Below are 24,004 nucleotides of genomic sequence, written 5' to 3'. Positions count from 1 at the left end.
CTGGATCTGTTCCTAGTTCAAAGTCAATGAGTCAAGAGATCAGATTGGTGCAGTGCGTATGTATCCTATCTATCTATCTATCTATCTATCTATCTATCTATCTATCTATCTATCTATCTATCTATCTATCTATCTATCTATCTATCTATGTGTGTGAGATATAGATATATATTTGGCTGGATCTTTTCCTAGTTCAAAGTCAATGAGTCGTTTTGAGTTTTTAGTCTAAAGTCAGGGAGACATTTTTCACAAGACCAAAAGACATGGAGGCTGGTACCCTCTTCCACCGCCCTCCTCCAGCAGTACTCGCCATCTCGGGATAGTTTCCTCAGCAGGATCAGGACCCTATACCAGTGAGTGAGAACTTTATAGCCCAACTCTTTCCATTTGCTTGTAATGGGAAAATATAGAGTATGAAATCTCCCAACCTAGATAACTTTCCAACTTGAGCAGATACGAAGGTATAAAGGACTCTGGGTGTTTTTAATACACAGAGCTGCAGCTCGGGTTCCCTCATAGTAAGTTGCTTGCTGTGGGGGCACTCGACAGGAGGGAGGGGCCAGGAGCACCAAAGAGGGACCCGAGAAGAGAAGGATACATGCTGCTCTGTGCAAAACCATTTTACAGAGCAGATAAGTATAACATTGTGAGAAAAAAAATCTGCGCCACAATGCTAATAAATTACTCCTATAATGATGTGAAAAAATCTATCAAATATACCCCTATATAAGTCTACACAGCCGCTGAACATATTTATTGTGATACACCACACCTATTACTATATTAATTTGTGAAAATCGTGCAGCACTGCATATCTATAAATCTTATATAAACAAAAAATTCTAAATTCCATAGAACAATTTATGAAAAATAAAAAATAGTTCATATGTAGGTTCCCAAAGCTGTGTAAAATTGTATGTAAATGAGTCCAATATTCAGTGCACAACACCACCTGCTAAAATGCCTGCTTACCTCAAGGATGAGTATAAAACTCAGACGGATCACTCCTAGTGTCCACCACGATCAATCCATTTTATTATTGGTAATAATTCATACAGTCCCCAGACTGCACCTCTATGTGGGTAATCAACGTTTGAATTGTCTCCAGAAAGCACCTTCCTCCACTCGCTTTTTAATAATGCGCGGGCAGGACAGGATTGCTTGCTTTTCGGCGACATGGACGCCCTGGCTTGATTACCGAAAATCGCAACGTTATCAGGACTTGACCCGAGATAACCCTTGATGGATACGTGATGGGTTGCTATACCTTTCACAAGGCCTGGACTCTACTGGAGAGGGCAGTTGGTGGTGTTCCCACCCCTCTCCACATCCCCCACTTACAGTGCCCCCCTCATCCGCTCCATCCCCCTCCCTCAACTACACTCCATTCTTCCTTTTTTTTTCTTCTCTTCTTTTTCCGCTCTCTGACAGTTGTCTATTCTGTCTTTCTTTCTTTTTTCTCCTCCTTTTTTTTTTTTTCTCTTTTTTTTTAATTCTTATTTTTAGTTCTAGTTTTCACATAAGCCCTGGTAGTGAGGTCCGACATAGAGGTCGGCCATATCCTCAAATCCTTGTCTAGATCATAGTACCTTTAGAAGCGACTTTAAATATTGTGTTTCTTCTATGGTTTCCCTTCCAACGTAACTCAGGCAGGCCTGTTATACACTGCTACGTATACCTTTAACAATATTACTCCAGACGATTATACATTTATGTGTGGCCGCTTGATAAGCTTTACATGCAGACTGCATTCGCTGGATCTTTGTTTTGTTCTCTTATGAATGTAAAACTCTGTGTCTATCACTAGTTGGAATATTTTGCTTAGAACTTGGTTATATGTATGTTGGTACTATTTGTATTACCTTTGAAAACCTTTAATAAAATTTATTTGTGGAAAATAAAAACAGCATGTATCAAATCGCCAGCTCATTCACCGCAGATCTAGACTCGTGGTGCTTCGCCTGCCATCACAGATTTGACTCCCCTCTAAACGCGTGTCGGTCTCTCATTGGCTTTCATCAGTAGATGGGTGGGTCGAATTCGGTGAAACCTTATATACCCAACTGCTGCCTAGGCAACCCTTCAGGCATCACCACAGCTATCCACGGTCTGTGAGGACACTACCGCTTCATGTGTACTACGGATCTCGCATTTATTGAGCTGGAGAGTGTCACCCAGATCTGCACACCTGCAGGGCGCTCTCATTCGATCACACCGCTGACCTCCGTGGTAATGTCCCGTTAAAATTTAATCTCCACATAAGTGCACAATGTATCACCATAAACATACAATAAAAAAACAAGTCTAAATTAAATCAAATTAAAAGATGTTCCTATTTATAGCTTTATTTACGGGGACCAACTATATGTTTATTAGGACCTCTTCGGCCATTCATTAAAAAATAATATTAGGGAATTAATCACACATGGCCATATATCACTTTATAAACATATTAGAAAGAATAATAAAATCTACTATGCGTTTATTATGCGACACCCATTTAGCCATTGTAGATGAAGCAATTCAGATCAAAATCTATATTCAGCCCCCTAGGCGCTAAAACCTGGGTCTCGTATATCCAGGCAGACTCACGCTGGCTCAATTGTCTTATGAAGTTGCCCTCCTCTCCAGTGATGCTTCACCTTCTCAATCGCCCAGATTTTTAGTTGTTTAGGATTCCTATCATGAATCTCTCTAAAGTGATTGGAAAAGCAATATTCCTTTCTTCTTTTTTAATAATGTTGATGTGCTCCTGCACTCTAACCAATAGAGGTCTAAATGTCCGACCAACATATTGAAGTTTGCAGGAACACTCCAACATGTATACCACCCCCTCTGAAGAGCAAGTTATAAAATCTTTAATTTTATGTGTTCTTCCTGAGGCTGTGGCTGTAAATTCACTTTTCTTTATATTGCTCCCTTTTGTGGTCCCACACGCCAGGCATCTCCCACTAGCGTAAAAACCCGTAAGAAACAAGTCGGGGTACCTGTTTGGTTGTTTGTATTATTGGGGGGGGGGGGCGGGGTCCAACACCCTGGCACTAAAATGTCTCTCAGATTAGGTGCTTTTTTGTACACAAATGAAGGACAATGGGGGAGAACACAATAATACAAACAACCAAACAGGTACCCTGACTCCCTTTCTTATGGGTTTTCCAGAATATACAGCCTCCTACTACATAACTAAGCTCCATTTCATGCTGAATAAACTATATTATTAAAGTATCTTAACTGCTTCAGCCCCGGACCATTTTGGTGGTCAATGACCGGGCCACTTTTTGCGATTTGGCACTGCGTCGCTTTAACTGACAATTGCGCGGCCGTACGACGTGGCTCCGAGACAAAATTTACGTCCTTTTTTCCCCACAAATAGAGCTTTCTTATTTGATCACCTCTGCAATTAAATTTTTTTGCGCTATAAACAAAAAAAGAGCGAAATTCTGAAAAAAATGCAATATTTTTTGCTATAATAAATATCCCCAAAAAATATTTGTTTACAAAGGCATTCCTCTGTTCTGCCCTTGCCGACCGCAATCGCGGGACTCCCGGCAACATGGAGTTTCAGGGACGTACCTGTACGCCAATCTGCCTGCCCGTGCCATTCGGTCGGCAAGTGGTTAAATGAAAAAAAAAAAAAATATATATTTTTTTTTAACTCCAAAAGCATTTAATTTAATTTTGATACAAATCTAAAAAAATTTAATAAATAATACAAAATGTCTTATTTTTGAATTTTGTTTTAAATCAAGGTTTTTTTTTTTTTTTTTTTTATCCACCCTGGGGGGTCATAAATTAACCACTTCCCGCCCGGCCTATGGCCGATTTACGTCCGGGAAGTGGTTATGAAATCCTGACAGGACGTTCTAGAACGTCCTGCAGGATTTCATGCCGCGCGCGCCCGTGGGGGCGCGCATCGCGGCGATCGGTGATGCGGGGTGTCAGTCTGACACCCTGCATCTCCGATCTCGGTAAAGAGCCTCCGGCGGAGACTCTTTACCACGTGATCAGCCGTGTCCAACCACGGCTGATCACGATGTAAACAGGAAGAGCCGCCGATGGCTCTTCCTCACTCGCGTCTGACAGACGCGAGTAGAGGATAGCCGATCTGCGGCTCTCCTGACAGGGGGGGTTAGCGCTGATTGTTTATCAGCGCAGCCCCCCCTCGGATCGCCACACTGGACCACCAGGGATGCCCACCCTGGAGCACCAGGGTGGGCAAAAAAAAAAAAAAAGTCTAAAAAAAAAAAAAAAAAAAAACCATAAAGAAAAAAGATGCCAGTCAGTGCCCACAAATGGGCACTGACTGGCAACAATCAGTGCTGCCACCCCAGTGTCCATCAGCGCCACCCCAGTGTCCATCAGCGCCACCCCAGTGTCCATCAGCGCCACCCCAGTGTCCATCAGTGCCACCCCACAGTGCCCATCCATGCCCAGTGCCCACCTAGCAGTGCCCATCTGTGCCACCCATAAGTGCCCATCTGTGCCGCCCATGAGTGCCCATCTGTGCCGCCTATGAGTGCCCAGTGCCGCCCATGAGTGCCCATCAGTGCCGCCTACGTGTGCCCATCAGTGCCGCCTACGTGTGCCCATCAGTGCCGCCTACATGTGCCCATCAGTGCCGCCTATGTGTGCCCATCAGTGCCGCCTATGTGTGCCCATCAGTGTCGCATACCAGCGCCGCCAATCAGTGCCACCTCATCTGTGCCCGTCAGTACTACCTCATCGATGTCCATCAGTGCCATCTCATCGGTGCCCATTAGTGCCGCCATATCAGTGCCCGTAATTGAAAGAGAAAACTTATTTACAAAAAAATTAACAGAAAAAAATAAAAACGTAATTTTTTTTCCAAATTTTCAGCCTTTTTTTAGTTGTTGCGCAAAAAAAAAAAATCGCAGAGGTGATCAAATACCACCAAAAGAAAGCTCTATTTGTGGGGAAAAAAGGACGCCAATTTTGTTTGGGTACAGTGTAGCATGACCGCGCAATTGCCATTCAAAGTGCGACAGTGCTGAAAGCTGAAAATTGGCTTGGGCGGGAAGCTGCGCAAGTACCTGGTATGGAAGTGGTTAAACAATGCAACTATGCTGTACTATTAATTTTATTTACATGTCCTTTTGCAGTATGTGTAACAATATAACTTTTTCTCTTCCATTGTAGGCTTTCCTCACCTAGGAAGAACGGTGTACCATTCCTACATTCCTATAAGTCACCTGGATTCCTCTACAGGTGGTAGCCCTCTGCTGACTCACATGGGGCCACGGAATCTGATTGAGCCTCCAAAAGGTAACAAACCCTTTTGTAACTTTTTTTTTATTATATATATATATATATATATATGTATGTGTGTGTGTGTGTGTGTGTGTGTGTGTGTGTATATATATATATGTGTGTATATATATATATATATATATATATATATATATATATATATATATATATATATATATATCTTTATTTTTTTCCACACACAAAGAAAATATACATTTCACAACTTAAATTTATAAAATTCCACTGACATTCATTTCATTAACACAAAAAAAAACATTTACATTAATTTCTCCCCTTTTATTATGGTGTAGTTTACCCTAATCTTCCTGCCCTCTTTATCCTGAAGTCGTCATGGGATTCTCTATCCAACTTGCCCATACGCTTTCATACTTCTCCCCCTGTCCTTTATTACAATATGTCTCCCTATGTAATGGCAAATTGCTATTCACTAAATTTGTCCAATATACCTGGGGAGATTCAACCTTATTCCAACTCAACACTTTTGTCTTTCTTGCATAGAAAAGTAATAGGCCTACCTGTGTTCTCTTTCCTGTAGACGTATTTTTCTTCCCTACTAATCCTAATAGGCAGATCTCTGCCTCTTGTTCCAAAGATACTGATGTTACTATAGAAATTATTCTCAAGACCTCCCTCCAGAATACCACTATCTTCGGACAAGTCCAGAATGTGTGGATAAAAATTTCCTGGAATGCCTGCACATCTCCAACAGTTTTGAGGGTTTGGTAGGGAAATCTTATATAACTTATATGGTGTTTAGTAGCTCCTGTGTGTTATTTTAAACTGTATTAATTTGTCTCAAAGTGATACTAATATCTAAAATGGGAACCTCCATATCTCCTCCCAGTTCTCTTTTACTAAATTTGTGACATCACTTGTCCAACATTTGCATAATTTGCTTATGTCTGACGAATGTAGTCCTTGATAAATAAGTATACAAAGTTGAAATTTCCTTTTTTCCTTTTTCTTTGCTTAGCATTTGCTCTAAGACTAGTTCTATTAATTGTGGGGTGCCCTCGTGGAAGTGAGCTAATAAAGCATGGACAAGCTGCATATATCTGAAAGTATAACGCTCAGGTATATTCCAACATTGCCTCATCTCTGAAAATGTTGAGAATTTTTCCCCATGTATTACTTGTGATATTATTTTAACCACAAATTTTGTCCATGCCCCTGGATCTTGAATAGAATCAAGATGTGGCAACTCAGGGTTTCTCCATAGTGGAGTATTTGGGGACATATCAGTTTTCGAGTATCCCTTTTTTACTAGGGCTGCTCTCTATATTTTTATTGTCATCATTAGAGGGGTCAAAGCCTAGATTTTATCCCCCGGTATAATAGTCCCTGCAGTGCCTCCACCGATTGAACCACTGCTGCTTCCAGCATTGTAGCAGAGTCAAACCCATCTGGGTTCAACCATCTCCCCACCGTCACAGAGTGGCTAAGTAATCACTTATAGAGGTCTGGAAAGGCCAATCCCCCCTGTCATGCCGGTCGCACAAGTGTGCTTACTTTAATTCTAGCTGGTTTGTTTGCCCTTATAAATGCAGACAACATACCATACAGCTGTAAAAAAAAACTTTTAGGCAACCATTGTGGAGAATTTCTAAAAAAATACAAACTTTTCGGAAGAATTTTCATCTTTTTTAAATTTATACGTCCTAGTAGCGAAAGGGGCAACACTTCCCATACCTTTACATTTTTCCCTAAACTCCTGTATTACTGGATCCAAGTTCAACATTCAAAAATCTTCTACCTGTCGAGATATTATTAAAGTGGTTGTAAACCCTCTCTAACATGTTTTACCTGAAGGTAAGCCTAGATTAAGGCTTACCTGTAAGTGTTTGCAATATCTCCTAAACCTACATGGAGATCTTTGCCCAAAAAATGCACCGATGTCTACGCGCAGGCGCACTGAGAATGCCAGTTTTGTGAATGGGTAATGCCGGCTTTTGATGGTTCCCGCGCGCATGCGCGGAGTGACCTCTTCGTTGCTCCAGCCAATCACAGCGCCGGAGTAGCGATACCTGGAAGTAACCTCCGGGGCAGATGTCTGCGGCCGGAGGGGGAGACGGGGACGGCTTTGGGGGATTAAGGTAAGTAATTCATAATGAGCTAGTATGCTAGTCATACGAAAAAAGGAAAGTGACACATGCTATAGAGATGGTAGAGCTGCTCGCCCCGGAAATGATAGACAATGGTAAGGTTTCCCCGTTTTTTGTGGGGCTTTTAGGCAGCAATGTCAAAACAGTAAAATACTGGTAGCTATATAAAAATAGTATTTATTGAATAGAAAAAAGCTTGGATGTCGCAGTATATAAAAGTTGCAGCATAAAAACAAATGTAATGGTAAAATATCACATTCCATGGTACATTAGACATATTCATTACACATGATATAGTATTCCATATTGTAGTACAATGTTGATCCCGACGCGTTTCGACCAATTAGGGTCTCTTCAGGGGGATAATTATTTCTAAAAAGTATATCACAAAAATATTAAATAAATCTAAAAATAACATGTCAGTAATACATCGCATAGATTCTAGCAGGAGATATATTTACCGCTAAACATGAAATGGACGATATTGAAGCCACCGAGTAATCCAAGGGGACCCATGGGAGCCCCCGCATTCCCGAGGGTGAGGGGTCCACCCATAGGGGTCTTCAAGGAGCCTCAAAAAATTGACACCCCGCCGGCAGAGGAGGAGCCGCCACCTGCAATGAATACCCAGAATGGCCATGTATAGTCAATTGAATTAGTAATTACAAACAAACCTATCAAATTGATGGCTGGAATGTATATTTGTATAAGAGAGTAAGGGCGGAAATATAATGTCATACTAGCTCATTATGCCTTTGTCTTTCAGGTTTTTATTTTAAAAACATTTTGGGGTTTACTACCACTTTAAATTCCGTTACCCATTTCAGTGGTAGATCTGGGGCAGCGGTGACCTTTACTTTGAGCCCTGCAAATAATGAAAAAATATTGAATAATACTAAGGTTCCTTCCAGAGATGGACCTGCATCTCTCAAAAATAACAACGGCATACAGGGCTTCCCTCTCTTCCAGCCTCCCCACTCGAAGTCCTTGAATGTTTGGCGAAGTCCTAAGAGCCTCTGCCACTGGCTCTATTGCTATCGCAAAGAGTGCCGGAGAGAGAGGGCAGCCCTTCCTAGTGCCTCTGTATAGCTGAAAAAAAGATAACTTTCATGGGTTTGCTATATATTATTTGTATTAATTTAATGAATACTAATGGGAATCCCATCCTTCTGAGTATTTCCTATAGAAATGGCTATTCTCTATATCTAGGGAGGCCATCGTCCTAGATCCCTCCTGGATATGATGAGCTATTTGTATATAACCTACGTAGATTAACATCAGTTGTTCTCTGTGGCATGAATCCTGTCTGATCTGAATCTATAATATTTCTAAGCAAGGGTTGTAATCTTAATGTTAATATTTTCGTCAATATTTTAAAATCTATATTTAATAATGCTATTGGCCTATATGAGGAACACAGTTTTGGATCCTTCATTTTTTTATATATTAAAGTTATATGTGCCTCTCTCGTTGAGTCTGGAAGGGCCCCTTTCAATAATCCACTTGTAAATACTTCTGCAAGTTTTGGGGCTATTAAAGCTCCGTATTTTTTATAGAATTTCACTGGAATTCCGTCTGGGTCCCCGGTGCCTTTTCCCCTGAAAATGTATGTATAATTTTCATAATCTCACTTGTTATTGGGCAAACCAATGCCTCCCTCTCCCTATCTTTAGATTAAAATTGGTACCACTAGAATCTTGATCATATTTTCCCTTCTGAAGTTTTATCTGCATTTGCAGGTCCTGTAATCCCAGCCTTCGTTTTTTGTTAACCGCTGAAATATGCGAGATATATTGTCCTACAGAGCATGATCCAATTTCCTACAGCAGGGGAAAAAATTCCTTCCTGATCCCCCAAAAGGCATTTGGATTTACCCTGGATCAACTTTACCTACACAGTTATATTATGTACATTTAGGAAAGAATCCAGACCTTTCTTAAAGCAATCTACTGAACTGGCCAGAACCACCTCCTCTAGGAGGAGTAGACTCCAGAGAGAGAGATATAATTTTGCCCCTGTACAAATCATTAGTAAGACCTCATCTGGAATATGCCGTTCAGTTTTGGGCACCAGTTCTCAAAAAGGATATCGGGCAACTGGAGAAAGTGCAGAGAAGGACAACCAAACTGATGAGAGGCATGGAGGAGCTCAGCTATGAGGAAAGATTAGAAGAACTAAATGTATTCACTCTTGAGAAGAGAAGAATAAGGGGGATATGATCAACATGTACAAATATATAAGGGGTCCATATAGTGAACTTGGTGTTGAGTTATTCACTTTACGGTCAACACTGAGGACAAGGGGCCACTCTTTACGTCTAGAGGAAAAGAGATTTCATTACGGAAAGGTTTCTTCACAGTAAGAGCTGTGAAAATGTGGACCAGCAGTCACCTCAAGTCCCTTCATCCTGGATCTAGTAGCAAACGGGTACAGGCTGGAATTCTCCTGCCGACCACCAGATCGACTATTGATCACAAAAAGCGAGTGCTCTGAGTCTCCAAATAGGAGACTTGCTAGATCAGAAAGTCCTGATTCCTGTTCCCCGCTCAGATCAGAGCAAAGGGTTTTATTCCCATATTTTTGTTATCAGAAAGCCGTCAGGAAAGTATCGGCTTATTCTGAGTCTTCGGTCTCTAAACCGATCGATCAGGTACAAGCACTTCCGTATGGAGACCGTGTTCACATTTAAAAGCCTGCTTTACCCAAACTGCTTCATGGCCACCTTAGATTTAAGGGATGCTTATCTGCATGTCCCAATCCATCAAGCATTCCAAAGATTCTCGAGAATAGCAGTCAAAATGGGAACAGAAATCCGGCACTTTCAGTTTCGAGCCCTCCCCTTCGGTCTGTTCTCAGCCCCACGCATTTTCACAAAAGTGTTGGGAGGTGCTGGCTCCGCTAAGATTAAAGGCGATAACTATCATCCTTTACCTGGTCGACCTCCTAATAGTGGCAGAGTCTTATCTCCAGACTGTGCAAGGCTGGTTGATAAACAGAGAGAAGTCTTCCCTAAATCCGGCCCAGAAGGTGAAGTATCTGGGCTACGACTTTTGCTCGGTAGACCAAAAAGTTTTTCTCCCAGAGGTCTGCAAAATGGTGCAAGCGGTTTCAGCCTTACAGACCAATCAGTCGGTCTCGCTGAGGGAAGTTTCAAGGGCAGTGGGTCTGATGACCTTGTGTTTCCCTGCAGTACCATGGGCAAGATTCCATAAAAGACCATTGCAAATGTTTCTTCTGAAAAACTGGAATGGAGACGCAAGGTCTCTGGAGTCAAGAGTTTTGTTACCTAACAAGGTAAAAAGAAGCTTGTGGTGGTGGAGGACAAATCTTCACCTAACAAGAGGCCTGCCATGGTCCATTTATGTATCCAAGAGGATTACGACGGACGTGACTTCCTGGGGATGGGAAGCCCACCTCAGCGACAAAGTCGCACAGGGAAAATGGTCCTTGAGGGAAGCAAAAGCTTCATCGAACCAGAGAGAGCTTCTAGCAGTCCAGAAAGCCCTGCAGGTTTTCAGTCGGAAATCAGGGGTCACAATCTCAAGATCCTGTCCGACAACATTGCGACAGTTGTGTACCTTAACAAACAGGGAGGCACGAGGAGTCGGATTCTTCAATCGATTGCCCAGGAAATGTTGTCATGGGCAGAAGAGAAGTTAGCCTCAATTACACTAGTGCACCTGAAGGGGACGCAAAACTGTCTGGCAGACTATCAAGGTGGAGCGAGACAATTGGTCGCTTCATCCAGAGGTATTTGCAGAGATCACTGACAAATGGGGTTGTCCCAAAGCAGATCTGTTCGCAAATCAGGACAACTGCAGCAGATCAATCACTGGGGATCGATGCTCTGGTGAATCCGTGGCCATTCGACCTTTGCTACGCCTTACCACCGATCAGACTTATTCCGGAAGTGCCCTGGAAGTTTCTCCTAGAAGAAACAGACCTTATTCTGATCGCCCCTTTTTGGCCCAAGAGGCCATGGTTTTCCCTGCTACAGACTCTGGTCTCAGAGCCTCCAATGAGGCTTCAGAAGAGAAAGGACTTGACGGCTTGGTATCTGAAGAAAAGATACTGAGGGGTCAGGGGTTTTCTGACAAAGTAATCAAGACTCTGGTGAATTGCACACAACCAGTCACTAGAGTCATATATTCCAAAGTTTGGAAAAAGTTTAACTCATGGTTGTCTAAAAACCAAAGATCAACGCATGATGTTCCTTCTATTTTTTTTTTTTTTCAAGAGGTTGTCGACAAGGGTCTGTCAGTTAGTACCTTGAAGGTACAGGCGGTTTCCTCCAGTTTTCTCTTATGGAAAATCCCACGGTAGCTAGATTCTTCAAATCCATTTCTAGGGCCAGGCCAGTAGTGGTGAGAAGTTGTCCAACTTGGGACCTGTTCCTGGTACTTCAAACTCTGGTAGAGTTTCCTTTTGAGCCGCTACGGCTAGAGGATATTTCTATTAAATGACTTGCTTTAAAAAAAAAAAAAATTGGTAGCAATTACCTCAGCTCGTAGAGTAAGCGAGTTACAGGCCTTATCAGTGAGGGAGCCATTCCTCATGATTTTTTTAGGATCGAGTTGTTTTAAAAATGGATCCAGGTTTTTTGCCTAAGGTACATTCCACAGATCGCAGGACATTGTACTGCCATCCTTTTGTAGTTCGCCACAGGTTGGAAGTTTAGTTTTTTTAGATGTGAGAAGAATCCTTCTTGTCTCCTTCTTGTCTATCTGGAGGTCACAAAGACCTTTAGGAAAACAGACTCTTTATTTGTCCTTTTCTCAGGTACGCACAAGGGTAAGAGTGCATCTAAAGCCACATTGGCTAGATGGATAAAGCAAGCCATCTCGGAAGCTTACAAAATTAGAGAAGTTCCTACACCTTTTGTCACTGCGCATTCAACAAGAGCTTTGTCTGCGTCTTGGGCTGAGAGGGCTGGTGCCTCACTGGAACAAATTTGCAAGGCTGCCACATGGTCCAGTTATTCGACTTTCATTAAACATTATCGCCTGGATCTGCTATCTGCTTAAGAACAGGCGTTTGGTCAAAAGGTCCTTTAGGCAGTTGTCCCACCCTAGACTGGTAAGTTCTGGCTCATCGTCTCATGGGCTGTCCTGGAAGACGCTTGGGAGAAAAGCTGAGTTAGACTTACCGGTAACTCCTTTTCTGAGAGTCTTCCAGGACAGGATTCCCACCCGGTTTTGTATGGAAGTTATGTGTATTATGCATATGTTTTTCAGGGAAGTCCTACGGTTCTCGAGAAGACTGACATGGGGCCTGGAGGAATGCCCTTTTATCTGGTGGGGGTAACGTGTTTCCTGTCCTGGTAGGAGGAGTCCTAGGTCTCATGGGCTGTCCTGGAAGACTCTCAGAAAAGGAGTTACCGGTATGTCTAACACTTTTTAGCCTGTTTTCTATCCATTTACAAACTGATGTATCCAATCCTGTAGACTTTACCTTACACATGAGCCGTGTGTGCGGAACTGTATCGAACGCTTTTGCAAAGTCCAGGTATACAACGTCCACTGCCACGCCTCTGTCCAAGGTTTTACTTACCTCTTCATAAAAAGAAATCAGGTTTGTCTGACAACTTCTGTCTTTCATGAATACATGCTGTCTGTTGCTTAAATAGTTTTTTCCAGCAAGAACTCATCCATGTGGTCTTTTATTAAACGTTCCAGTATCTTCCCAACTATAGAAGTTAAACTAACAGGTCTATAGTTGCTTGGTAAAGACTTTGTTCCCTTTTTAAATATAGGCACCACATTGGCTCTACGCCAATCCATTGGTACTGTTTCCGTCATTAATGAGTCCCTAAAAATTAGATACAATGGCTTTGAAATTACAGAGCACAATTCTTTTAGGATCCGTGGGTGAATACCATCTGGTCCAGGTGCTTTATCCACCTTTATTCTGTCTAAATATTTCTGGACCATATCACGGATGTTATTTCTTCTCAAACTGCTTTCTGTATCAATTGCTCTGTCCTGTAATGCTGCGATTTTTTTTTTCTTAGTATATGCCATTCTCTGCTGCCCATTTTTTATTTATCCTCCACAACACAAATTTCCATTTCTGACATCCTTTGCTGTATTTTTTCAAACTCATGCCTTATTAACCACTTAAGCCCCGGACCAAAATGCTGCCTAAAGACCCAAGGGGGTTTTACAGTTCGGGACTGCGTCGCTTTAACAGACAATTGCGCGGTCGTGCGACGTGGCTCCCAAACAAAATTGGCGTCTTTTTTTCCCCACAAATAGAGCTTTCTTTTGGTGGTATTTGATCACCTCTGCGGTTTTTATTTTTTGCGCTATAAACAAAAATAGAGTGACAATTTTGAAAAAAATGCTATATTTTTTACTTTTTGCTATAATAAATATCCCCCAAAAACATATATAAAATTTTTTTTCCTCAGTTTAGGCCGATACGTATTCTTCTACCTATTTTTGGTAAAAAAAATCGCAATAATCGTTTATCGGTTGGTTTGCGCAAAATTTATAGTGTTTACAAAATAGGGGATCGTTTTTTTTGCATTTTTATTTTTATTTATTTTTTTTACTACTAATGGCGGCGATCAGCGATTTTTTTCGTGACTGCGACATTATGGTGGACACTTCGGACAATTTTGACACATTTTTGGGACAATTGTCATTTTCACAGCAAAAAATGCATTTAAATTGCATTCTTTATTGTGAAAATGACAGTTTGCAGTTTGGGAGTTAAAGCGGTAGTTCACCCCCCCCCCGACACATTTTACCATCGAGACAGGCATTGTAGCGCGAGCTACAGTATGCCTGTCCCGATTTTTTTAACCCCGTACTCACCTTGTAGTCGTCCATCGTAGATTCCGGCTCCCGCGGGGAATGGGCGTGCCTATGGAGAGGGAGGATGATTGACGGCCGGCCCTGGCACGTCACTCTCCCCGAAGACAGCCGGAGTAGGTCTCGGCTCTTCACGGCGCCTGCGCACAGGCTATGCGCACGCGTCGTGAAGACCGAGCCTATTTCGGCTATTTCCGGAGAAGCGTGACGCGCCAGAGCCGGCCGTCAATCATCCTCCGTCTCGATAGGCACGCCCATTCCCCGGAATCTTCGATGGACGACTACAAGGTGAGTACGGCGGTAAAAAATTCGTGACAGGCATACTGTAGCTCGCGCTACAATGCCTGATTTTAAGGTAAAATAAAAAAAATATTTTTTTTTCCCGTCGATAGGGTGAACCCCCGCTTTAACCACAGGGGGCGCTGTAGGAGTTAGGGTTTACTTTGTGTGTGTTTACTAGTGTAGGGGGGTGTGGCTGTAGGAATGACGTCATCGATCGTGTCTTCCCTATAATGGGAATGACGCGATCGATGCGCCGACACAGTGAAGCACGGGGAAGCCGTGTTTACACACGGCTCTCCCCGTTCTTCAGCTCCGGGGAGCGATCGCGACGGAGCGGCTATAAACGAATAGCCGCGCCGTCGTCCCGGATCGCTCCTGAAGCCACGGGGACCGCCGCATGTAGGGGGGGGGGGGGTCCCGATCGGACCCCCGACCCACGTCAAGCAGAGCACGTATATATACGTGCATGTGCCTGCCTGTGCCATTCTGCTGACGTATATGTACATGCGGCGGTCCTTAAGTGGTTAAGCTGATATCAACTGCTAGAGCATACATTTTAGTTGTAAGAGTTTCACTGCTTGTCTTGATAGCATTCATAATGTCTCTACCAGAGGGCACCCGCTCAATATCTGGTTCCGCTATCACTGTCCGAGTCTCTATTGACACTCCTGCTTGGAGAGATTTTATTGGAGATTTTAAAGATTGGAATAGAAGTGTGGTGACATCACCGCTCTCGTGCTCCATTCAGAATGGAGTCCCTCTGTTATGGTGGGAGATGGGATGTAGTCTTGCATTCAGGCACAATAAATTACACAGGATTTTTAGTGGGACTTTTAAGATGCCAATTTCAATTTATAACACAAACCTTTATATAAAATCCTTATAACTTTCATCTTCGTTATTTAAAAAGACTGAACTCTTATGCCATAAAATATATTATTTATTAACTTCCATAGAGCTTTTGGTAATCTCATATAAGATCAACAAAACATGAATTCCAATTATAACTTAATAGTGTGCCCTGGTTACCCGCTCCATCAGTATTTTTACATTTCTTATTGGCCAACACTTTTTTATTTTAAAGCCTTCACTTGTACATGTTGATCAAGTGGGGGGACCTTGCCCACTTAGGTTCTGTGAAACTATATAAACATTAAATTCCATTACTCAACTGTAACAAAAAATAAACCATATATAAAATGTAATAATCTAATCACGCTTTTTAAAAAATATGTCTTACATGGGCTGAGTGATTGCACCAAGTATATGGGTTCCTTCATCTTTCCAAACCAAACCGCCAGGGAGGAGAGCCATCCAAATTCTACATATGGGGATGTGGTTGTCTGTCCTCTCAGAGGAAGGGTAGGTGAGGTGAAGAGTGTGTGTTTGCATGTACTGTCTTCCCACTTACCCCCCTCCACTGGCCTGCTTTTTTTTTTGAGTATCCAATATTTTTATTTATATTTGGTCACCTGCTAAAAAACCTTGCTAGCAAACTCCCACTACCCTGGCCCTTGTCCTCCTCAACATGGGGACAAAGTGCTTTGCCATGGTGATCCCACCCGTCAAGGTACCCACTCATCGTTTGTTGAGAGGACATGCCATTGTATGGTACAGTGGAGGGATGTGTGCTTTTATTTCTTCACTTTCATGGCCAGCCATGCTGCATAATTGGATAAGGGTTTTGTAAAGTCATCTTCTAGGGCAACTTTGAGAAAAGGCTCCTCCCACCTAGAAACACATCCATCATTCTAAAAAAAGAGCATCATGCCTCTAAGCAAGTGTGCAGTGTAAATTTGCTGTTCCCTCAAAATAACTCAAGACACAGCCATTAATGTCTAAACCACTGGCAACAAAAGTGAGTACACTCCTAAGTGAAAATGTCCAATTTGGGCCCAATTAGCTATTCTCTCCCCCCTTAGTGTCATGCGACTCATTCGTGTTAGAAGGTCTAAGGTGTGAATGGGGAGTAGGTGTGTTAAATTTGGTGTTTTTGCTCTAACTCTCTTATACTGGTCACTGGAAGTTCAACATGACACCTCATGGCAAGGAACTCTCTGAGGATCTGAAAAAAAGAATTGTTGCTCTACATGGCCTAGGCTATAAGAAGATTGCCAAGACCCTGGAACTGAGCTGTAGCACAGTGGCCAAGACCATACAGCGGTTTAACAGGACAGGTTCCACTCAAAACAGGCCTCGCCATGGTCGACCAAAGAAGTTGAGTGCACATGCTCCGCATCATATCCAGAGGTTGTCTTTGGGAAATAGACGTAGGAGTACTGCCAGCATTGCTGCAGAGGTCGAAGGGGTGGGCCTTCAGCCTATCAGTGCTCAGACCATACGCTGCACACTGCATCAAATTGGTCTACATGGCTGTCGTCCCAGAAGGAAGCCTCTTCTAAAGATGATGCACAAGAAAGCCTGTTTGTTCAAGACAAGCAGACTGAAGACATGGATTACTGGAACCATGTCCTGTGGTCTGATGAGACCAAGATAAACTTATTTGGTTCAGATGGTGTCAAGCGTGTCTGGCGGCAACCAGGCTTGGAGTACAAAGACGAGTGTGTCTTGCCTACAGTCAAGCATGGTGGTGGGAATGTCATGGTCTGTGGCTGCATAAGTGCTGCTAGCACTGAAGAGCTACAGTTCTTTGAGGGAACCATGAATGCCAACATGTACTGTGACATACTGAAGCAGAGCATGATCCCCTCTCTTCGGAGACTGGGCCGCAGGGCAGTATTCCAACATAACAACCCCAAACACACCTCCAAGACGACCACTTCCTTGCTATTGAAGTTAAGGGTAAAGGTGGTGGACTGACCAAGCATGTCTCCAGACCTGGGGGTATCCTTAAACGAAAGGTGGGGGAGCGCAAGGTCTCTAACATCCACCAGCTCTGTGATGTCATCATGGAGGAGTGGAAGAGGATGACACAAAATATTGATACTTTGGGCCCAATTTGGGCATTTTCCCTTTAGTGGTGTACTCGCTTTTGTTACCAGCGGTTTAGACGTTAGTTGCTGAGTGTTGCGTTATCTTGAGGGGACAGCAAATTTACACTGTTATACAAGCTGTAGATATACTGTAACTTGCAGGCTTTGCTGAGAACAATGGGAGTCTTTGGTTCCTGTTGCTGTCGGTCTAATACAGTGAGTGATGGCTGGGCCGAGACCTGCTGTGTGTGTCTATATATTAAAGTGGAGGGGGTGAACACAGATGAGGAGGAGCCAAGATCGAAGGCATGGGACCCCAGTAGAGGCAGTAAGGGGCAGCTTTGTGCAATTCCATTGCACAGAGCAGGCAAATGTAAACCTGTTTATTTTTTAATGAAAAGAAATTAGACTTTAGAATCAAATATTTCACTTATAATTTTGTACATGTGTTAAATGGCTAGACAAACACACTTTTTTTTTATAATTTTTTTTAATTATTTATGAATTGACCTTAAGGTAAACTCGCCATTTTTTTTTTAAAGATATTGGCAGCAAGTATATGAGGCATGTTTGTTATTTGCCACAAATGCGGTATTTAACGTTTGGTGAATTGACATTTTAAATATTACATGTGATATTTCATGTCAAACACAAATATCCCATGCGATAAACCTTTGTGAATCTGCTCAGTTGTTTCTTGGGATAAATTAGACTTGAGTTTGAAGTTTTGATGTACTCTCCATTCATACACTCTTTTTCTTTTTTCTTTTTAAATACTCTATAGGTTTTTAAAATTGACAGATCTTGTCAAGGTTGAACCATACAGAAATCTTTGTTCCCAAGACGCTTTGGTCAGAGGGCATGTACTTATAAAGTCCTATAGGCATAATAGGACACTCTTGGCCACTGATATCTAAAAGTAACCATTAGCCAAGTCCAAAGAAGAGATTATGTCGTCATACCCAGTGCAGCAGGTGCTGTATGCACCAGACCGTCATATTGAGATTGTGATGGTCCTCGCTAAGCTATTAGACATCATTTTTTTTTCAACAAGGATGACAAACACCCATGGCCTTCTAATTTTTCTTTGACACCACCAGACAAAATCGGTTGATCAATTGTGTCAAATCCTGATGAAGAGTATGTTGTAGTTACAATTTCACACTAGATGGATTTTCCTTCTGTTCTGTAGCCTGTGTTTTTGCTTGATGAAATCTGTCTGATAATGGCAAAGCCCAATAGCTACACTTGGGTCTTTAGGGAATATGACAGGCCTTGTGTCTCTTGTTCTCTGTACACATTCCTGAACTGCTGCAGTCAAAAAACAAAAGCTCTAACCACTGCATGTGCTCTTGTAAAAGTCTACTAAGAAAGCTGATGATGCCCTTTTTTGAAAGATGGGTCACACCAGTCTTTCCTTCTTGCCCAAATACTATACAGCTTGGAATTTCATCACTGTAACAGGAAGAAGATAAATGACTGGAGAGGCAGGCAGTAGCAAGCTACAAGGAACATAAAATGAATTACAAAGTGTTAACAATATGCAAATTGTATAGACAAAAAATAGCCAACAGAGTCCACATTAAATGAACAATGAGGTAGTGAGAACCGCATCATAATAGGCATGAATAATACATCCAGACCAGGTGCATTTAAAAATGATCACAAAAAGTAAAAAAAAAAACATACATATAGACGGAAGGCTGCCTTGTGAAGACAAATTTCCCAAAATTCCAGAACAGCAATGGCAGGCAGGCTTCTCTAAACGGAAAAAGGAGCCAGGTTGCACAAAGGCTGCCAGTATGTGTAGAATAGATAACTTATTAGTTAAACACAGTGAGAAAAACTGAATAATGGGGAAAAAAGAGGGGGGAGGGAGGGGAGCCATGGACAGGAAGTAAGGGAGTAGAAGGGGGGAAAAGGGAAAGAGGTGGGGTTCAGTAGCCAAAAAATGTAATGGTCAGACAAAAGTGGTCAAATCTAGACAGGTGAGCATGATCAATCCATGGGCACCAGCCTGAAGAAATTTTGTTAAGGGAATCTGCCAAAATAGCGGTCCGCTTTTCATTACTCATGATGTCATTCATACAATGTTTAACCGCATCAAAGCTGAGGGTAGGACATTTCCAAGCCCTTGCTATTAGATATGCAGCTAGTTGACTTTTCAAACAAAAAGGAGAGTTGATCAGCTTGTATAGAAGCACTTCATACAATTCTTCTTAAGATTTGAGTGAAGCATTGTGCGAAGCAAGGGATAGACTCTGATCTACAGTCCGTTCACTCTTGGACAAGTCCACAAAATATTCGCCATTGTCCCAGATTGGGCACAGCTATGGAAACAGCATGGAAAATATTTGAGAACCATATGCGCTAAGTGAGCTGGAGTGTTCTATCAACAGCTTCTCAAAATTAAGAAATTTTTAGAACACTTGATTGTCTGCGTCATGACCTGGCAGTCCTCTGTATCCAACGCCTTTCCCAACTCGCCCTACCAATGTTGTCGATACATTTGCACTGGAGGTTTCCGCGGGGCAAATATGGACGAGTATACCAATGATATAAGGCCCAAGAAATGCGGACTGTGTTCAGTGTTCCGCCTATCACGATCGTCCTCTCGTCTATCACGAACGAGAGGGCGATCGTGATAGGCAGAACACTGAACACAGGCGGAAACACGGTTTCCCAGCAAACACTGTGTTCAGTGTTCCGCCTATCACGATCACCCTCTCGTTCGTGATGGACGTGAGTTTTTTAAAATGCACGCCCACCGTCTATGTCACCGACTCGGGTACGCAGATCGGATTCTGCAATGGGCATGGTGAGGTCAGGCGGCAATGGACTCGGGTACTGACCCGAGTATAAGCCAAGGGGGTCATTTTCAGCCCAAAAAAAGGGCTGAAAAACTCTGCTTATATTCGAGTATATACGGTATACAGTTGCAAGAAGAAGTATGTGAACCGTTTTTGGAATGATATGGATTTCTGCACAAATTGGTCATAAAATGTTATCTGATCTTCATCTAAGTCACAACAATAGACAATCACAGTCTGCTTAAACTAATAACACACAAAGAATTAAATGTTACCATATTTTAATTGAACGCAATATTGATTCACAATACAGGTGGAAAAGGTATGTGAACCCTTGGATTTAATAAGCCATTCTGTTGTTTTTCTTCTATGCTTTGGGTAGTTGTCCTGTTGCAACACCCATCTTCTGTTGAGCTTCAGCTGGTGGACAGATGGCCTTACGTTCTCCTGCAAAATGTCTTGATAAACTTGGGAATTCATTTTTCCTTCGATGATAGCAATCCGTCCAGGCCCTGATGCAGCAAAGCAGCCCCAAACCATGATGCCCCCACCACCATACTTCACAGTTGGGATTAGGTTTTGATGTTGGTGTGCTGTGCCTCTTTTTCTCCACACATAGTGTTGTGTGTTTCTTCCAAACAACTCAATTTTGTTTCATCTGTCCACAGAATATTTTGCCAGTAATGCTGTGGAACATCCTGGTGCTCTTGTGCAAACTAAAGTGCTCCCATGAAATCCATTCTTGTTTAGTGTTTTGTGTATCGTAGATTCGCTAACGAGATGTTAGCATATGCCAGAGACTTTTGTAAGTCTATAGCTGACACTCTAGGATTCTTCTTCACCTCATTGAGCAGTGTGCGCTGTGCTCTTGCAGTCAACTTTACAGGACGGCCACTCCTAGGGGGAGTAGCAGCAGTGCTGAACTTTTTCCATTTATAGACAGTTTTGTCTTACAGTGGACTGATGAGCAGCAAGGCTTTTGGAGACACTTTTGTAACCCTTTCCAGCTTTATGCACGTCAACATTTTTTAATCGTAGGTCTTCTGAGAGCTCTTTTGTGCGAGGCATCATTCACATCAGGCAATGCTTCTTGTGAAAAGCAAACCCAGAACTGGTGTGTGTTTTTTATAGGCCAGGGCAGCTGTAGCCAACACCTCCAATCTCATCTCGTTGATTGGACTCCAGTTGGCTGACACCTCACTCCAATTAGCTCTAGGAGATGTCATTTTTTCACATACTTTTTCCACCTGCACTGTGAATGTTTACATGGTGTGTTCAATAAAAACATGGTAACATTTAATTCTTTGTGTGTTGTTAGTTTAAGCAGACTGTGATTGTCTATTGTGACTTAGATGATGATAAGATCGCATTTTATGACCAATTTGTGCAGAAATGTATATCATTCCAAAAGGGTTTACATATCTGATTTACGTTACGCCTCTGCAACTTAGCAGGGCAAGTGCTGTATTCTCAAAGCACTTGCTCCGTAAGTTGCGGCGGCGTAGCGTAAATCAGCCGGCGTAAGCCCGCCTAATTCAAATTTGGAACAGGGGGGCGTGTTTTATGTAAATGTTGTGTGACCCGACGTGATTAAAGTTTTTCCCGAACGGCGCATTCGCCGTCCGTGGAATTTCCCAGTGTGCATTGCTCCAAAGTACACCGCAAGGACGTCATTGGTTTCGACGTGAAAGTAAATGACGTCCAGCCCCTTTCACGGACGACTTACGCAAACAACGTAACTTTTTCAAATTTCGACGCGGGAACGACGGCCATACTTAACATTGGTACGCCGCACTTACGCCACCATATAGCAGGGTTAACTATACGCCGGGAATAGCCCAACGTAAACGGCGTAAATGTACTGTGTCGGTCGGGCGTACGTTCGGGAATTCGCGTATCTAGCTAATTTGCATACTCAACGCAGAATTCGATGGAAGCGCCACCTAGCAGCCAGCGTAAATATGCATTTACGATACGACGATGTAACACAGTTACGCCAGTTGGATCTACGGGAAATCTATGCGTAAGTGATTCTAAAAATCAGGCGCATAGATACGACTGCGCAACTTAGAGATGCGACGGCGTATCTCGTTTGAGAATCTGGGCCTAAATCTATACATACATTGTATCATTATATATATATATATATATATATATATATATATATATATATATATATATATATACACACATATACAGTGGGGATCGAAAGTTTGGGCACCCCAGGTAAAAATGTGTATTAATGTGCACAACGAAGCCAAGGAAAGATGGAAAAATCTCCGAAAGGCATCAAATTACAGATTAGACATTCTTATGTCAAAAAATGCTAGATTTTATTTCCATCATTTACACTTTCAAAATTACAGAAAACAAAAAAATGGCGTCTGCAAAAGTTTGGGCACCCTGCAGAGTTAATATCTTGTACTGCCCCCTTTGGCAAGTATCACAGCTTGTAAACGCTTTTTGTAGCCAGCCAAGAGTCTTTCAATTCTTGTTTGAGGTATCTTTGCCCATTCTTCCTTACAAAAGTCTTCCAGTTCTTTGAGATTTCTGGGCTGTCTGTCACGCACTGGTCTTTTAAGGTCTATCCATAGATTTTCATTTATGTTGAGGTCAGGAGATTGTGAGGGCCATGGCAAAACCTTCAGTTTACGCCTCTTGATGTAATCCCCCGTGGATTTTGAGGTGTGTTTAGGACACTGATATGCAATTAGCGGACCTCCACATGTTGCAGAACTACAAGTCCCATGAGGCATAGCAAGACTCTGACAGCCACAAACATGACACCCAAAGACAGAGGCATGATGGGACTTGTAGTTTTGCAACAGCTGGAGGTCCGCTAATTGCATACCCCTGGTTTAGGATCATTATCCATTTGTAGAAGCCACCCTCTCTTTAACTTCAGCTTTTTCACAGATGGCATCAAGTTACCATCCAAAATGTGCTGAAATTTTATTGAATCTTTTTTTCCTTCTACTCGTGAAATGTTCCCTGTGCCACTGGCTGCAATACAACCCCAAAGCATGATTGATCCACCCCCATGCTTAACAGTTGGACAGAAATTATTTTCATTCAATTCTGTGCCCTTTCTTCTCCAAACGTACCTCTGCTCATTCCGACCAAAAAGTTATATTTTAACTTCATCAGTCCACAGAACTTGTTTCCAAAATGCATCAGGCTTGTCTATATGTTCATTTGCAAAGTTCAAATGCTGATTTTTGTAGTGAGGACGTAGAAGAGGTTTTCTTCTGATGACTCTTCCATGAAGACCATATTTGTACAAGTATCTCTTTATAGTGGAATAGTGTACCACAACTCCAATGTCTGCCAGATCTTTTTGGAGGGATTGTGCAGTCAAACGTGGGTTTTGAATTGCTTTTCTCACAATGCTGCGAGCTGTTCTGTCTGATATTTTTCCTGGTCTTCCAGATCTTGCTTTAACTTCCACTGTTCCTGATGACTGACATTTCTTAATTACATTCCGAACAGAGGATATTGACATTTGAAAATGCTTGCTATCTTCTTATAGCCTTCTCCAGCTTTGTGAGCGTCAACTATTTTCAGTTTCAGTTTTCTAGACCAGTGGTCCCCAACCTTTTTGGCACCAGGGACCGGCTGAGTGGAAGAAAATTGTGCCAAGGCCCAATTGGGGGGAGGTTGGAATTGGCACGCGGGGGGTAAGCGATTTTTCGCGGGCAATTTGTTAGCGCATTATTTCTATTATTACATTGTAGTAATAAATGAAATAGTTCTACCCACCATAATGCAGAATC

The 24,004-nt window shown here is 42.4% G+C and overlaps 1 protein-coding gene across 5 annotated transcripts in view; it reads left to right on the top strand.

Annotated features, from left to right (window-relative positions):
* Positions 1-24,004, top strand: part of TNRC18 (trinucleotide repeat containing 18) — a 366,965-nt gene that overhangs the window by 39,528 nt on the left and 303,433 nt on the right. For all 5 annotated transcript variants that reach the window (XM_040357106.1, XM_040357109.1, XM_040357105.1 and 2 more), the window contains exon 3: positions 5,158-5,283. In XM_040357106.1, coding sequence (XP_040213040.1) covers positions 5,158-5,283 — 126 coding nt within the window. The remainder of the gene's footprint in view (positions 1-5,157; positions 5,284-24,004) is intronic.

The sequence above is a fragment of the Rana temporaria genome, chromosome 6 (assembly GCF_905171775.1).
Source record: "Rana temporaria chromosome 6, aRanTem1.1, whole genome shotgun sequence".
In the NCBI taxonomy this organism is placed as follows: domain Eukaryota; kingdom Metazoa; phylum Chordata; class Amphibia; order Anura; family Ranidae; genus Rana; species Rana temporaria.
The sequence above is the reverse complement of the archived record's forward strand: the minus strand, read 5'-3'. Positions and strand labels throughout refer to the sequence as shown.